General features: G+C 37.2%; 1 protein-coding gene across 8 annotated transcripts in view; it reads left to right on the top strand.

Annotated features, from left to right (window-relative positions):
• The window catches only part of AGAP1 (ArfGAP with GTPase domain, ankyrin repeat and PH domain 1), a 694,100-nt gene that overhangs the window by 301,604 nt on the left and 374,972 nt on the right, over positions 1-17,524 (top strand). For 7 of the 8 annotated variants that reach the window (XM_073306802.1, XM_073306800.1, XM_073306803.1 and 4 more), the window contains 2 exons: positions 1,005-1,146; positions 7,446-7,580. In XM_073306802.1, the coding sequence (XP_073162903.1) occupies positions 1,005-1,146; positions 7,446-7,580 (277 nt within the window). The remainder of the gene's footprint in view (positions 1-1,004; positions 1,147-7,445; positions 7,581-17,524) is intronic. The other variant, XM_073306804.1, reaches the window with a different exon arrangement.

Below are 17,524 nucleotides of genomic sequence, written 5' to 3'. Positions count from 1 at the left end.
CCCTGGCTAGATTGGTTCTGTATGTATGACAGTAATATGACTAATAAATATGAAGAGATAATGTGTCTTATTTTAGGTTGCAGCTGGTTAGCTTTGTATTATTGGTGGAAACTTTAGTCTTGGAATGGACACAATTATAACACATGCTATTTATTAGCTTAAGAAATTCTCTGGCACTCTATAACCAAGATGAATTGCTGCCATGTTAGTTTCTTTTAATATTTCTAACTAGTACTTGTGATCTGAAATTTTCCCTACAGATATGGTTGTTTTAAGCCTTACCTGGGCACAGAAGTGCCTCTCCTTCAGTAGATTTATGACACCAGGGAAAACCAGTTCCCTTTCCCACTACAAAACCTAAGGCATAATCATTTTACTTAAACTTCTATAATTATGGCATTTGCAAATTCAGATATCTTAAAATTTGAGTTTTAGAATATAAAAGAAATGCAAGCAATATTTGAGATTTTGCTCAGATCTGAAATTTAGTGGGTAAAGTTGTAAACCCTTGAATGTAGTGTTGTGGTTTGAATGTCAATGCTGATGCTAGTTAAGAAATCAAAATACATATATTAAGGGATGAACGGAAAGTAACGTAATAGGTTTTTGAACTAACCTTTCATTTCTAGATACCTGTTTTAAAATATTCCTGCCGTTCACAAGTGCAAAGGCAAGCTCATTTCATTCCCAATTTTTCTATGCAACAAAAACCGGTTACTACTTAAAATATACCTAGAATTAATAGCATACATTTTGTCTCCCAGATTCTGCCTGATTCAAGCCAATATTATAATACGTGTATTAAACCCTTACCTTCATATGTCCCAAACTCCCTGTAAAATTAAAAAGCAAGTTGAGTTAATAGTGTTAATGGTTATATTTCCCGAATGCAGCATTCTTTCTCCCCTCCCTTCAGCACAGGATAATCCCGCTAATTTTATTGACTGCTGCTCACTGCTTTCCCACTGAATCTCTCTCCCCTCCTCCTTTTTTTTCCTCTGTAGTTTGCCATGTGGGTCGATGCTGTTATATTTGTCTTCAGCTTGGAAGATGAAATAAGCTTCCAGACAGTTTACCACTACTACAGTCGTATGGCTAACTATCGTAACACTAGTGAAATCCCAATGGTACTAGTGGGAACCCAAGGTAAGTGCAGTCTTGGTTATAACATCTCTAAGAAGATACCGGTATTCTAGTTGCTGTCTTCATATTCTGTTATCTTTGGCTGATTACCTGTCTGAAAGTGTCTTTAAAGTGACAGTTTTGTATTGGAACTTTTTTTTAAAGACAAACATACTTAACTTGATCTATTTCCTTTCATACCAACCTTTTTGGGGCATAACTGAAAATGCAGTACATTCCAGATGTTAGCAGAAAATGGCTGTCCTGAACCTCGGGGGTAGTTTAAAGTGTTCGTAACTCTGACCAATAATGTCTGCTTGTTGTTCCATCAACGAGACTGTTTTCATGCTCTGAGTTGAGTACATGCATAAGTGTTTGCAGGATCATGACCTAAATTAAGATGGGACTCAAATTGCTTAAAGATCCAGAACAGACCAGTCGTTTACTGCCCTTAAATCACAAACAAAACAGGAGACAATAACACTTGTCAATCATTCTGCTATAAATATTTATAAAAAATGAAGGTTGCCATTTGCAGGCCAGACCTCAATCCTCATTATTTTAGATTTGCTGCACAGTCACTTGCATTTTGTGTCACTTAAAAAGAAACCCCACAATAATACTTCACCCCATTTAGGAAAAAGCTATCCTGCAGCAACAGTGTTAGAACAGCAATAGCCTTAGGCTATTACAGGACAGGCGAGCTCTGAAGGTGGGTGCAATTTCAGATCCTCTCATGAAAAGTAGCTACTTATTCCCCCTCTCCCTCCTCCTCAGTGTTTTCAGCTGTGGTTTCAGACTCCCCTTCCCCTCTAGCCTGCAGCAATGTGAAAAGTTGGGGATGGTTTAATGCTGATCTAGGGCTTCATTGCTTCCTCACTTTGTCTTTTTGCCAGTTAAGACAGTGTCTGGGGGCAGGGAGTGGCTTGACAGCCCAATGCCTGATTGCAAACTCTGAAACCAAAGCTGCTCATTGTGAAGCCTGGGAAGTAGGGGGAACACAGAGGGGAAAGAATAGTAATGAGGTGGAAGCAGGTGACAGATAAAAGGGAGAAGTAGATGATACAAAAAAATCCTAGGGTGAACAGAAGAAGCTGCAGTCAAAAAGGGAAGTGAATTGCTTAAAGGGACACTGTCAACTTAAAAATTTCACAATGTGTTAACATCTAAGATAGCTACTGTAAGAGAAAGGTTGGAGGGGAAAGATATTTGTTCAGGATTTCTTTGCTTTCTGTGCCATTTTCAGTGTTTTCCCTTACAGTGATGTGGTCAGTGTTGGAAGTTTTGTATAGGTCTTTTTCCCAGAGCGCCACAGAAGAGAAGGGGAGAATTTTAATGATAGCAGGGCTGGGAGATAAAGAGGCAGGAACCAAGGGTAATACAAGGCATCATTCTTAGCTACACATCAAGGTGACACTGTCCTTTTTAATGTTATGGTGGCGATTATATCTGACTGGTTTCTGCTACTGATCCACTAATCATAGCTATTAGACTGGTTGTGAAATGATCTCTGAATGATCTCCCTAAAATGCTAGTGTCTGCCCCCCGCTGCTCCTGCAACCAAAGGTGAATCCTCTCCCCATTGTGAATATGGAGGTGAAAAATAGAGGGAAATATTTTCTCCCCCATCTCCAGGTGAAATTGAGGTCCAGATTTTGACAACAAAATATCATTTGAAACCAAAAAAAAAAGATATTTAAGTGATGCTGCTAATTTTAGATGCATTTATTGTCCACATGCCTTCAGCACCCTCTGCTGGTTTTACAAAGAAAAATCCTTAGACTTGCTTCCAAGCAGACATGTTTGTTTTTACCTTTTAGCTGTCATGTAATAGATAGCTGTATAAAAACCAGTATGCTTCAGTTGGTACCTTACATCACAGATAAGATTTAAAATTTTTGAAACTTTAACCTAAGTAATATACTTCAGACAAAAAGAAAAGGAGGACTTGTGGCACCTTAGAGACTAACAAATTTATTTGAGCATAAGCTACAGCTCTCGAAAGCTTATGCTCAAATAAATTTGTTAGCCTCTAAGGTGCCACAAGTCCTCCTTTTCTTTTTGTGGATACAGACTAACACGGCTACTACTCTGATACTTCAGACAGGAATGCCAAGTGTAGTATTGATTCACAGTAATGGCAATTTATATTCAAGTCCATATGAGATTTTATCTTATGGGAACCTCATTGGTTTCTACTAAATAAATTGTAGCTGAATCTTAGGTACATTTTTGATCACGTTTGTGATGCTGTAGTTCTTTGCATTGTTACTATAAGCTGCCATGGGAAATAGGAAAATTTTATCATTGTGTGTGTCGGTCTGATTTGTAATGGGTTTTAGTGCTATACATCTTTGAAGTATTTTACAATATCAATTAGTCCTTATAATACCCTGACTGGTGGGTACGCTAATGCTAAAAACCGTATTAAAGTAAACTGTAGTTTCAAACAATACATACATTATGATTGGGTCTCGTTGCTCTGTCAATTGTTCCATGAATAAACTCTTTAAAAAACCCTTTACTTTATTCCTTTCAATTTTCTGCACTCACTAAATCCTCTCTTCAGATCTTCTCATTTCCTGTGTGGAATAACTACATCTCCCCACTGTGAAATGAATGAGGATCATCATGAAGGTGATAGCTTAGTATGCAGAATTCACAAATGTATGTATAAAAATATAGGTTTTATTTATATGTATTCCTAAATAGCAGCTGATTATATCCAGAATGTGCTGGATTCTTTTTTCATATGAATATAAAGGTAATACAGACATTCATTTAGCAAAACACTTAAATATGTACTTACCTTTTAAGAATGTGATTAGTCAATTAAATTAATGGGACTTAAGCATGTGCGCTTTCCTGAATTGGGGCCATATAGTTTGTGAGGAAGAGGTGATATTTAAAATCTGTGTAGTTTCACACAATGTCAGTTTGTAAGTGGTACAGGTGAGAACTGCAATGTAAAACACTCTGTTGTAGTGGAGTTTTTTTCAGGACTAAACTAACCACTTTCCTAGTCAGTTGGCATTTCTCAGAGTTCTGAGAGCTGAACAATGTGAGTACAATCATATCGCTTCAGAATATTGGGAAATCTTGACACATAGGTGATGGTTTATTATGAGGATCATACTATAGCAGCACTGTGGTTTCCGATCCTTGAAGCTGAAAGATTAACATCAGTAATAGTTTGTATATTACGATGGCTATGAGCAATCAAGAGTTGATCCTCTTAATGACTTTTTCTAATTATGTTAATTGTTTATATTCAAGGGTGTTGATAAAGTCTATTTCTTTCTTGGTCCTGTGGGAGCATCAATGGGTATCTACAATCAGCTGCTATTTAGGAATACCACTATCCTGTTTTAAGTCAGTGTCATGTGTTGGGTCCTAAGGTGTGAAATTCATTTCTCCATGACATCCGTTTCTTTACTCCAAAGATTTTAATGTGATTACTCTTGAATTCTTAGATGTTTCCTCAGATACCATCAACTACTTCAGTTAACATTTCCTTCTGGAAATGTAATCAGTTAGGCATATACTATGTTACAATAGGACATTGATTGCAACCCACTATCTTGAAGGTTACATAACAGTTGCTATTACAGCCCCCTGTTTTCAGTTGCTCATTACTGACATTTTGATCTTCTGTGGATGAAATTTTCCAGAAATGATCGCTGCCCATACGTGTTAGAGCAAAAATGGTTCAGTTTTTTTGAACACAAAGAGAGGGAAACTAATAATCTTCTTCCTAGCATAAAATAATTCTTGCAACCTGTTCAGATCAGCCCTACAGCTAAAATGCCTGACATTTTAGTATTGAGATTTGTATGGAGAATAGTCCTCACTGAGGAGTACTGCATGCCTTATTGCATCAGAAAATGGGTTTGATTTCTTTGGCCTTTAAAATGGCATTTTGAGCATGTTCAGAAGGTGTGTTTGCTCATTAACGGTGTAATCCAAATCCATTGACTTGAATGGGTTTTGGATTAGGCCCTAAGTGTAAACCTAAGGAAAGATGGGCAGTGCATGTATGCATAGCCACTTTAATTTTGCAGGTTTCAGAGTGGTAGCCATGCTAGTCTATATCAGCAAAAAGAACGAGGAGTACTTGTGGCACCTTAGAGACTAACACATTTATTTGAGCATGAGCTTTCGTGGGCTAAAACCCACTTCATCGGATCATGCAGTGGAAAATACAGAAGGAAGATATATATGTGTGTGTGTGTGTGTATATATATACACACACACAGAGAACATGAAAAAATGGGTGTTGCCATATCCACTATAACGAGAGTGATCAGTTAAGGTGAGCTCTTATCAGAAGGAGCAGCTTCACTCTCTCTGGTCACTCGATTACAGACCTAAAAGTCGCAATACTACAACAAAAAACCTTCAAAACCAGACTTCAACGAGAAACTGCTGAATTGGAATTAATGTGCAAACTGGACACCATTAAATTAGGCTTGTATAAAGACTGGGAGTGGATGGGTCATTACACAAAAGAAAACTATTTCCCCTTATTTTTCCTCCCCCTACTGTTACTCACACCTTCTTGTCAACTGTTGGAAATGGGCCATCCTGATTATCACTACAAAAGGTTTTGTATTGTTTTTCTCCTGCCGATAATAGCTCACCTTAACTGATCACTCTCGTTATAGTGTGTATGGCAACACCCATGTTTTCATGTTCTCTGTGTGTGTGTGTGTATATATATATCTTCCTTCTCTATTTTCCACTGCATGCAACCGATGAAGTGCATTTTAGCCCACAAAAGCTTATGTTCAAATACATTTGTTAGTCTCTAAGGTGCCACAGGTACTCCTCATTCTTTTAATTTTGTAGTAAACGGGGCCATTCACCTATGCCCAGACCTGTGCAAAGGCTTCCGAGGACTATTTCAAGTTGCAGTGATTGTAAGAAGGGCTGCTGTATATTGGATGTGTAGTGGTCAAGAAAAGGGAACTGGCCGACTTGTGAAGTGTGCGAGTGAGGTCTCCTAACTGCCACTTATACCTAGGCAGGCTGGCTAGGGATATATACTCAGGTAAGCTAAATGTAAACTAAACTTAATGCATAGTTTGTGGGATGTATAGGGGTGAACCAAGGTTATTGCAGAATCTATACAGAGGGAAGAACTCCTGTGACCCTTGTAATGTCTGCAAGGACTGTGGTGAGAGAGTTGAATTATGGAATTTACATTATACATTTTGGAACCCGGAAGAGTTCTGTTGCCTTTGGCCCTTAGCCAAGCCTTAATTTTTATTTTTTCCATCTTTTTATTTCTTAAAAATAAACAGACAACACTATCCAACAATATTACATGAAGAGGCCATTAATATTGGTGGTTAAACACTCAAGTGAAGAAGTGTGCTTATGCATTATGGTAGTAGGTGTATCATCACTTCCCTGTCCCTATATCCTACTACTCCGTATATCAGACTGTCCATGAAAGTCATTTTTACATCATACTTAGCATATTATTAGTCAATGTGCTGGCGTTAATAAGGGATCTAAAAGTAATTTGCTTCCTCAAAGGACTACAGCAATATTGATTGTATTTTGTTAATATATCTTACTCTAAATATATTCCACCTGGTAGCCTTATATGCATTTTTATGGTAACTTAGGGGGGAAAGTTTCAATTTATTTTCTAGTTAGAATTGTATCAGTGACTGGAAGATCAGTAGTTAGAACTATGAACTTTGGAAACAAAATTTTCACTAATTACAGAGTTAAATGGTATTTTAAAGTATAGCCAGTTCTCTGGTGAAGTAATACTTGACTTTATTAAGACAGCTTGTTAGGTCACAATTAAAAGTACAATATAGTAGAAATTACTGAACAAAGTAATGCTGATAATAGGACTCTTATTTACTTGTGTTTCCTGAGAAGAGTCCAAGATGCACCTCTGAACAATAATTTTATTGTGGAATATTACTAGAGGAAACGTCCCTTTAAATGTATAGTATATGGGTGCAGAGGAAAAATTATGAAATTTACATGTCTTAAAAGGTAGAGAATTTATATAAAAGCAGCTTGTGTCGGATGTGTATTTATATGCAAAAAGGGAAAGTTACTGTTATGTAATCTTAAATTGACAGTACCTGGCTTTTTTGTTTATCTGTGCAACCTTTAGTCTCTTTATGAAGTTTTTTGTGTGGGTTTGTTTTTAGGATTACATTTAAGCACCTTTTAGGCTCTGTAGGCATAGGGTGTTTTCTAAATATAAACTGCTGCTGTTGAATACAGGATTTGTTATCAGGATAAAACTGCTAATGCTGTTGCTTTTTTCCCCCCTCTGCATGCTGTTATTATAGATGCTATAAACTCTAATAATCCACGTGTTATTGATGATGCCAGAGCAAGAAAGCTGTCGAATGATTTGAAGAGATGCACTTACTATGAAACCTGTGCTACTTACGGGCTGAATGTGGAAAGGGTCTTCCAAGATGGTAAAGATGGATTTTTTTTTCCTACTCAGTATCTCATAGCATACTGTAACCAAAGTGTTCTCCAGATTAACAACCAGTGCCTGCTATATAGTTCAGAGGATTTAATCCTGGTTGGGATCTTTTATTTTGGTAGCACCTAGAGTCCCAGTTGGGAATTGCTCAGCACTGTGCACACACATACAGCCTTCTGTACTCCAGTTGCTGGGTTCAGTCCCTTCCTGGTTGGAAAGAAACAATACGTTAGAAGCATAACATCATGAATACATTTGTTGTTTATGCAGATCATATTTATATCTACTTAAGAAATGTCTTCATGCAGGTATACTATATAACAGACTGAAGTTGTGTGACTGTGGGAAATCTTTTATGTTATTACTCCGACTTAATAGACATATATAATAAAGATATAACTAAACACAGTTTTAAAAATTAGGGGAGAGTAGAATATGAAATCTGATGAGATAAATAAAATGCATAAGATCGGTATTAAAATTCTCTCATGGCATCCACATAACAGTTATCAGTTGGCAATTTCACCTAGCCATCAGAATAGAATTGAGTCTTAGCGGTATGTCTATACTACCTGTCCAATTGGCGGGCAGCAATCGATCCAGCGGGGGTCGATTTATAGCATCTAGTCTGGACGCAATAGAACAACGTTACCTAGGGAGGTGGTAGAATCTCCTTCCTTAGAGGTTTTTAAGGTCAGGCTTGACAAAGCCCTGGCTGGGATGATTTAATTGGGGATTGGTCCTGCTTTGAGCAGGGGGTTGGACTAGATGACCTCCTGAGGTCCCTTCCAACCCTGAGATTCTATGATTCTACGAACCCCCAAGCACTCTCCCGTTGACTCCTCTACTCCAGCGCTGTGAGAGGCGCAGGTAGAGTCAACGGGGCAGCGGCAGCAGTCGACTGACGGTAGTGAAGACACCACGGTGAATAGGTCTAAGTACATTGACTGAAGTTGCGTAACTTAGATCGATTCCCTGCCCCCCCCCCCCCCCAGTGTAGACCAGGCCTTAGGGAGGGATTTAAAAGATAGGGAGTAGTGACTTTATGGACTAGTGTGAGAAGATGTTCCAAATCATAAATACAGCATGGAAGAAAAACACTAAATATGTAACTTGACTGACAATTGTTAATTTGGACGGTTACTCCTGGAAAAAGCTCCATTGTGTACCTGAGGGTAAAACACAATGGCTAAATAAACAAAACAAAAGAAAAAATGGAAAAGAAATATGCAGTTCCTAAATGTCTTCTGTGTATGAAACAAGTCTCTGTGCTCCCTCTAGTGGTAGTTCCACATACTGTGTGTATTTGAGGCATCTCCCATCTTCCACTGTACTAATCAAAACATTACTTTATCCCCAACTGTAAACTGGCCACGACAGAAATTATTCTAATTTTTAAAGAAAAATTTTTAATTAGTTAAATCTATTTCCTGAAGTTCCTTATCTCTGCCATGTTCCAGTCCCTGGGTTTTCTCTTCTAAGAACCATAGTTACCTGAGATCCCATCTCATCAGTAAGTGTCTAAGGCTATGACTACACTACACGCCACTTCTGATGGCATGTAATATATGTGTAGCTACATGCTGCAGTGAAAAGCAGGCTGAGTCCACGCTACGGTGTGTTGCTACGCGTGTCAGAGCCTTTTCCCAGTGCAAGAGTGTTTCCCTGTGGTGAGGCAGGGCTCCAGCAGCGGGGAGCTGCCCGAGTCTTTCTCCATCATCTCCCCAGTGCCAGAGCCTTTCTCTGCGGTGGAGAAAGGCTCCATCAGTGGGGAGGAAGCAGCACACTACACTGCTAAAAATAACAGTGTCGATAGGAAGACACTGCTTGAGCTAGGACATACATACCCACACCTTTCCAGCGTCTTCACTTGCCTAAGCCGCTCCTCACTGGCTACACTGCTATTTATACCTCTGCTAGGGTGGCTACGCGGGTGTGGACACTACATATGCTAGTCTACAGTATACGCCATTTTTCGTGGTAAGTGGTGTACATGCAAAAGAAGTGAGGAAAGATAGACCAAATGGACTTTCTGTGAGTAGAAGTACCGAATGAATTGCTCTTGGTTTAAATTCTAAATAGAGAGGTTATTTTTATTCTTAACAATTAAGCTAATATACTTTGTGTACCCATGTTGATCTTAGGGTATTAAGGAGAAATCCATTCTATTCTCTTCATATTCCCTGTATCAAAGATTAAATTTCTGCAATTTTGCATGCAAAAAATAAAAGTTTAATTTTCTTGTTTGTGATTAGCTGCAGTTTATTTTTCATGACATATACCCTAAAAACTTTTGGGATTCCATCCCGTCTCATTTCTCAGGGAACTCTTGAGAGATGGAACCTGTGGAATTATACAGTGATACAACTCCTCCACTTCTTGTGCATATCTGTACTGGATGAGCTGGTTATTACATACTGTGGCCTTCTCCTATAATGTCAGAACGCATCCGATGAAGTGAGCTGTAGCTCACGAAAGCTTATGCTCAAATAAATTTGTTAGTCTCTAAGGTGCCACAAGTACACAAGTATTTCTTTTTGCGAATACAGACTAACACAGCTGCTACTCTGAAACCTGTTTAAATGTTCAGTATGTTGAGTGGCATAGAATTGCCTATACATTAAAAAGTGAAGTGTTTTTCAGACTAGGACAGCAGCTCCTATTCTCATTGAACTCCGTGAGAATTATGCCATTTTCTTCAATAAAAGAAGAGGTAACCTTGGGCCAAAAGATAAATTTATGGCAGGTAATACAAATCCTGATCAATGGCCAATTGATTCACTGATTTCAGACATCTTCGAGGAAACACTTACCAAGATTAAATATGATTTAATCTGAGATTTACAGCTGTGGGAAACACCAGATTCAATTTAGTCTTTACAAAATGATGCAGTGATTCTGTAGAAACAAAATTACAGTTTCTTGAAAATGAAAAGGTCTTATGGTACCATATGTCAGTGCTTGGCCTTATGTAACGATGATTATGGGAGGGGGGAAAATAGCCGACTAAAAAGGTAGAGTTCTATTCTTATAGGAGCATGCCTGAGTAATTCCCATTAGTGCTCTGAGAAAATCTGTGTGTGTAATGAGGAATTTCTTATGTAATTATTTTGTGTCTTTGTCACCATCTTACTTTTTGGCTGAAGAACAAAAAATCTTTTGTGAAGCCATATTTAATAGGTAAGGGAAAATCAACCATTTTTGAAAGGTCCTGTATTTAAAATATACTGTGTTCTATTTTAATTTCTGTACTTGATGGCAGGTGGAGTTAAGGACTCTTTAATTTTGTATGTATACTTCTGAGCTAATTTACTGAGGGTGCCCACAATGTGTCACTACTAATGCGCTAAAACAGCTGCAAGGTTGCCCATTGTAAAAGATTTTTGGTGGAGAGAGGGCAGATATGGAACATTTTAGCTTCTTGTAGCTGTTTTGAACATGCTGTGTTAATGTTTTATTAGCTTTTATATAGCACTTTGTATGGTCGAATATCTGTAGAGGCATTCAGTTGTTATCCCTCCTCTCCTGTGCTTCCCACTGGTGATACTGAAATAGATGGAGGTAAGAATAATTATCCTCATTTTATGTATGAAGAGTCTGAGGCCCCAATCCTACAAGTTACTTAAACACCCACCTAACTTTAAGCATTGCATTGACTTGAGTACAGTGGTTCACATGCTTAAAATTAAGCATGTGCTGAACTACTTTACCATATCAGATCTTGAAGTGACTTGTCCAAGGCAGCATGGCAAGTAAGTGACATAACCAGGATTAGAACCAAGGAGGTAGTGGACTCCCAGCCCTCCATCATTCCTCACCCAGGCCACTTTACGTATTATTATTAGTAGTAGGGGAGGGGTGGTGGTGGTAGTTACTGTTTGTTCAGGCACTTTACAAAACAGGAATTCATTATCCCTTGCTTGAATTCTAATTTTAGGGACCTCCTGTGATGAGCATGTATAGGAAAAAAACTAAACAATGAGAGAATGGGATGAGTGAAGACATATTGTAGCAACAAGATTAAGCTCTGATCCAGAATAGATATGCAGACATTTTCATAGCCCAGTTACAATTTTAAAATTCTATTTAATTAAAAGTTTTTGACTTGATGCTTGCAGCCTTTGTAGAATGTCCATTTTTAAGAAAGATTTGATGGCTGTACCTAACATAAGTGTGTACATGGTGGTGATAACCTAATGAGTTAGGTAATTCCTAATAACATTTGGTGGTAGAATAATTTCTCTGTATCTATGGAACAAACAGGCTTTAAAATGGGACCTTTTTTGCAAAATCTTCACCAATTAAGCTGTCTTCGGAAAGTATTGTACACAGTATGATGCAGGCATGCAGCAAGTTAACAGTATGTATGTAAGGAAAGTGGTTAATGGAGCCATTAATAAGACAAGTATATGGGTACCAAAATTAATTGTAAAACACACCAGCTCGATAAATATCTCTTCTTGGATTTTACATTTAGATTTTTATAACTTTGTGTTACACTGATACGGGCTAGATAACTCTCTCTATTAGATATCTTATAAGCCTTCACAACTGTTTTTTGTTTGTATTATGTGTTTATGACCATCATTATGTATTATACAGATGGATATGTGCTGTCCAGTCACCTATTTTCTTATTCTCCTACTTCTTCCTTGTCTTTATTGCTGTCCTGTCATTCTGTTTTAGATTTTCCAGTAATGGAGCATGGTATTAAGCATTGTATAAAGAATAGAATTGTAGACTTGGTAGTAGATACAAATTTTTAGCATTAGGTTTGGAGCTCCCATGTTAGAATTTGAGTCATATTTTCAAAAATGACCTGTAATTTTGCACCCTCAAATACTTGTGGGTATAGGTGATGGAATATAGTCATCTACCTAACAGGTTACTTCCACTATCAGGAAATTAGGCTACATAAATTCTATTATGTAGTCTGCAGTTGATTTTTGCATTAACCACCTTCATACTCTCACACAGCTTAACTGGCTGCTGTTGACCCATAAACATGGATTATCTTTTTGCCACTTTTCAGTCTACTTCACTGTTCCTATCAATAAGCCAATTGAATTTTTTTCCAGGTAAAATTTTGTGAAACGGTATCTCATGCTTTATGAAAATCCAAATATATTGCATCTAGCGTGCTCTATTAAAGTAATGGACATTTTGCTCTTGAATTAAATCACATTTGTATCCGAAGAGCTACTCTTTATAAGTTTGTTGCTTTGTTAATATACCAGTGGTATTTTCTAGTAGTAGGTAGTTAATGATTCTTCTCAATATTATTTTTCTTTGAAATTTGAATTGTCAGGACAGCTCAGTTTTATCTTTTTTTGGAAATCTGTTCTGTTTGCTTTAGTCTTACTGTTTGGTATCCTCATGGTGGTTGATGATTTTTCAAAAGTGATTATTCGTGGTATAATAAATGCAACTAATTCTCTTAATTCCTTAAGATCCATAATTCTGGTCCCTCTGATGTGTATATGTTCAGACTTCCTCTTATGTGATTTTTTTATTAGAAGTTATTTTTGTTTGGTCATCTTCTCTTACTAATCGTTCAAACTTAATTAAATCGAATTTGTGGGTTTTTTTGGGTTTTTTTGAACATGATAAATAAAAGCCTGGTTTTGCCGCTGTTCTGCCTTGTCTTCTACGGGACTCCTGTGAGATAGGGTACTATTCAGGGTGAGTAAGCGTGGCAGAATCAGGCCATAAATTACTGCTCTAAATAAAAGAAAATGGGTTTTATCTTTGTGTGGTATTCTGTGCCAAACTTTTACAGGTCATAGGCTGTTTTTTGTTTGTTTGTTTTTGGTAGTAGGAAAAATTGTGTGAAGGGTTGTTGTTTTTTTTTACAAAAGTACAATAGGTCTTTTAAAAGATCTCCTGATTAAGATGTAATTCTCTTTTGCCACACATCAAAATAGCTTTATCAGTGAAACTGAAAATGATTATTTTAATATTTCTTGGCAGCACAGTATTGTACTGTCTGTGTTCTGCCCCAGGTTGTGTCTCTAATTACTTTAGCCTGCTTGAATTAGCTTGATGTACCATTAATACTTAAGAATTTCTTTTATTTTTGCTGATGATCTATTCATAATTGCATGGTTTTTTTCTTTTCTTTCCTTCAGTTGTTCTGTTATTTGACCCATTTAACCCCACGCTATGTAACTATCTCAATGTACACCAACATAGAAGAATGTCAAAATGTTATCTGCCTGTGTAGTTTACTTGCATCAGGTGCAAACTGATTTAAAGTTGTTTATGTGAGCCTATAATTTGAGTTTAAAGGACAGCCTGATATTGTAGTTTAGCAATGAATTTATTTTTCTGTTGCACTTAACAGTTGTGGAAGCTGGAGACAGTTGCATATTTTTTATAAGCACAACTTAAACATGAACCTCATGCAGGATTACTAACTATTCCTCACTAATACATTGTTGTTAATATAAATTAAAGTTATACAGAACACAGATATCATAGAATCTCAGGGTTGGTAGGGACCTCAGGAGGTCATCTAGTCCAACCCCCTGCTCAAAGCAGGACCAATCCTCAATTTTTGCCCCAGATCCCTAAATGGCCCCCTCAAGGATTGAACTCACAACCCTGAGTTTAGCAGGCCAGTGCTCAAGCCACTGAGGTATCCCTCCTCCCCCCCATGTTTATAGGTTTTTCACATTTCTAAATGTCTGGCGTATTTCTCTTTTAAATCAATTGCTTTAAGAATATGAGCTACTCATTTTGGTAGTGGTAATGAACAATTTTTCAAGGCTCACTCTTGTGTTTAAAGATACGTTAGCAATGAGTCTATAGAGATAAAGCATTGCTGAAATTTCAGTGCTGCTTACTGTCTAATTGTTAAGGTGCCGCTAGACAAATTAGAGCAGGCTCTGAAAATAAGTCATCACTTGAATGGAATCTTTCAGTGTAATTTAATTATCCCAATTACTGTGGGTAGTGTGGCTGCAATCATGTCTAATGAAAGGTGAATTCCTTAGCTTCTGAAATAGTTCAGAACATGTGCCAAAGGAGGAAAAAGGTACAAGGCTAAAAAAAAAAAAAAAGCTTGTTTAGGTATGTATCTAGTACGATAACTGGTGGGGTACTTTTATGGCTGTGTGTAAGATCTAGCCTCTCATCAGTTCTGCTGCTGCTGACTCTTGCATTTTTCCTTTTCTGGTTGACCGCATATTAGCTACCGCCACTAACAGTCACTACCAAAGGCTTAATGTAGTGATGAGGTTGTAGACTTGAATGCATTGTGTTCTGAGTTATATGAACCAGGTATAAAAACCTCCAAGTTGGATCAGGAGAATATTGACCGCAGTTTATAATTTGTGCCCTATGCTATGTCCCCCTGACTATGTCAGGTTGAAGGAATCTGGAAGGGGAGTCGTTAGAATCCCAAAACGCCTACTGAAAATTAAATTGATTTTATTTGATGCAGTATATATCCAATGTGGTACACATGTCAAAAGTATATTTTATTTCCAAATCCTGCCCACTGTAGTACTGACTCAACTGTGTGAGCAGAAAGGTATTTTAAAGTGTGAACTACAATCTCTGTTAAAGGATAAGGGTGACATATTAGTGCTTGTACGTTTGGATTACAGAGAGAGGCTGTCACTCGCTATCAGTCTTATAGTCAGTTTTTACAGATACATTTTCATTAAGAAATGGTAATCAGCTTAATGGGTAGAGAATAAAGTCTTAGTCCTATTTACACTGACAGATTTTAGGAAGAGGCAATCTTCACTCTTACACTGGATGTGGCCCCAAGGGTTCCTCAGTTGGAAGTCAGATGCTGGATCAATGTGGATCCAAAGTACTATGCAGAGCAAGGGAGCAGGTCCTCTGGCTTCTGTAATTACTTTGATTTCCGTAATGTACAGCTGTGACCTTTCGGTAGAATGCTTATGGCTACAGCACAGCATCTGAAGTGACATGTGGCCCTGATTACCCATTAGCCAGGCTAGTCAACGGTGGACAGTGTCAGCCTATTTAAATTCTGAATTGCTGCAGTAGAGCTGCAGCACTGAGGCATTAATCCTTTGGCTCTAGTTAGTCTCAGGTGTACGTATTTTTCCTTTTTTAACAAAACAAACAAAAGATACCCAATTATTTTGTGCACATTTAGCCTGGAGTACTAAAATCTCATGTATCCCGTTTATTTTAAGTAGCTATTTGGGTCATATGAAAGCACATTTTAGTGTAACAATTTTTTTTGTGGAAATAAAACATGTGATGTGTTTATTTGACTAGTATTCATGAGCAGCTAATTGTTATGGCACTATATTTAAGATCTGTATCTCAACTTGCTACATTCTTACTCTCAATCTAAGAGTAACATGACAGGATAAAGATTGCAGTTTTGATGTAGTCATAAAATATTAAACTCAGTGTGGAAGTAAAGTAGTAACTGTGTATCTGTTATTTGGCCCTTTTTCTGCTAATGATCTATTTTAACTAGTAGAGTATGTTTCTGTAGTGGATTAATTGAAGTGTATTCAATATCTAATTTCGTTTATAGAAAATGCATAGAGAATAGGCATGCCAGTCCATCAAGGCTGTTTTTGTTTGGGTGTTATAAAAACATTTGTCTTCTCTTGTTAACTTGATATGGAGAATAAGATTTTTTTGAAGTAGCTGCTGCTTTTTGCCTGTTATGTAATGTCCTCTTCATTTCCCTATATGCCTATACATACTTATACATAAAATCTAGTGAATGGCTCATGGAGACATACAAATTATAGTATATCCCCTTTACTTAAGATGCTAAAGCAAGTGTTTAAAGTGTACCCGTATTTATAAGACTTTAACATTCTTGGGACACACCCTTACCCTTATTCTGACGTTAGATATATGGTAAAATTTTCAAAGATTCCTAAATCCCTCTAAATGTCAAAAATGCTTTGACTCCTAAGTCACTTAGGTGCTTTTGTAAAATTTCCCCCCTGAAGGACTAGATAATTTTGTATTTTATTTATTAAGCTTAGTTTGGAGCAATTAAGGAAGAAACTACCTACCGTTGAATTAGTTTTGTTTATTTGCAGAATTACTGTGTTTATATGGAATACAGAATATTTTTCTACCAGCAGAACTTCTTGGATATTTTATCAAATATTATGGAAAAAATAAAGCATCTTTGTAGTTTAGGAAGAGGTCACTAGGGAGCAGTGTAACAGTATCCAAGGATTGCTTTTATGCAGCTTCCCCTCCTCCCTGTTACTGTTGAGAATACAGGCATAATAAAAGTAACACACTGGTTTAAGAGATCATTTAGACCTGCAATAAGAGAGACTCCATAAATTATGTAAAGTTATTGGATCAGCGGTATACAGAAGAAGAAGTTAAAAAGAAAAAAAGCGTTCCCTCCTTGGAAGAATGGAGGGGAAAGGCATAGAAAGGTTAAATAGTATTGAAAACTGGAATCTCTCTGGATTTGTGCAGCCCATTAAAAACAAAAAGTGAAGGTCAAGATCCAGCAAATGACTCATTTGCTATTACAATATTAAAATAATTTAAATATAAAATCTCCCCATGCTCCTATTGGAATCCTGGGCATCTGCCCTAATTTTTCCATTTGAAGGCTCCATTCTGGAGGGCCCTATGTTGCAGTCACTGTAGTACTAGGTTGGATTATCTTCATTATCAATTAGCTCTGCTCTTAAATTGGCCAGTGGGACTCTAGCAGTATGCTGTGTATTCTGTAGGACAATGGCGTAGCGTTCCAAATGTAATAGAGTGCACTGAAGTTATCTGAAGGTGCTTAAATTTATTTTTCAAGTCAGAGCCCTTTTTGAATAAAATAAGAAAAAGAAGAGTCCAAGCAGTGCAATATATCTCATATTATTTATGTTGATATTAAATTCAATATAAATTTCTACAGGAATGTGTTTTCAACATATGCTGCTCCTAAATTTGGAGTTTGCATGA

This window comes from Lepidochelys kempii, chromosome 11 (genome assembly GCF_965140265.1).
Source record: "Lepidochelys kempii isolate rLepKem1 chromosome 11, rLepKem1.hap2, whole genome shotgun sequence".
Lineage (NCBI taxonomy): Eukaryota > Metazoa > Chordata > Testudines > Cheloniidae > Lepidochelys > Lepidochelys kempii.
This window is presented reverse-complemented; position numbering and strand designations above follow the sequence as displayed.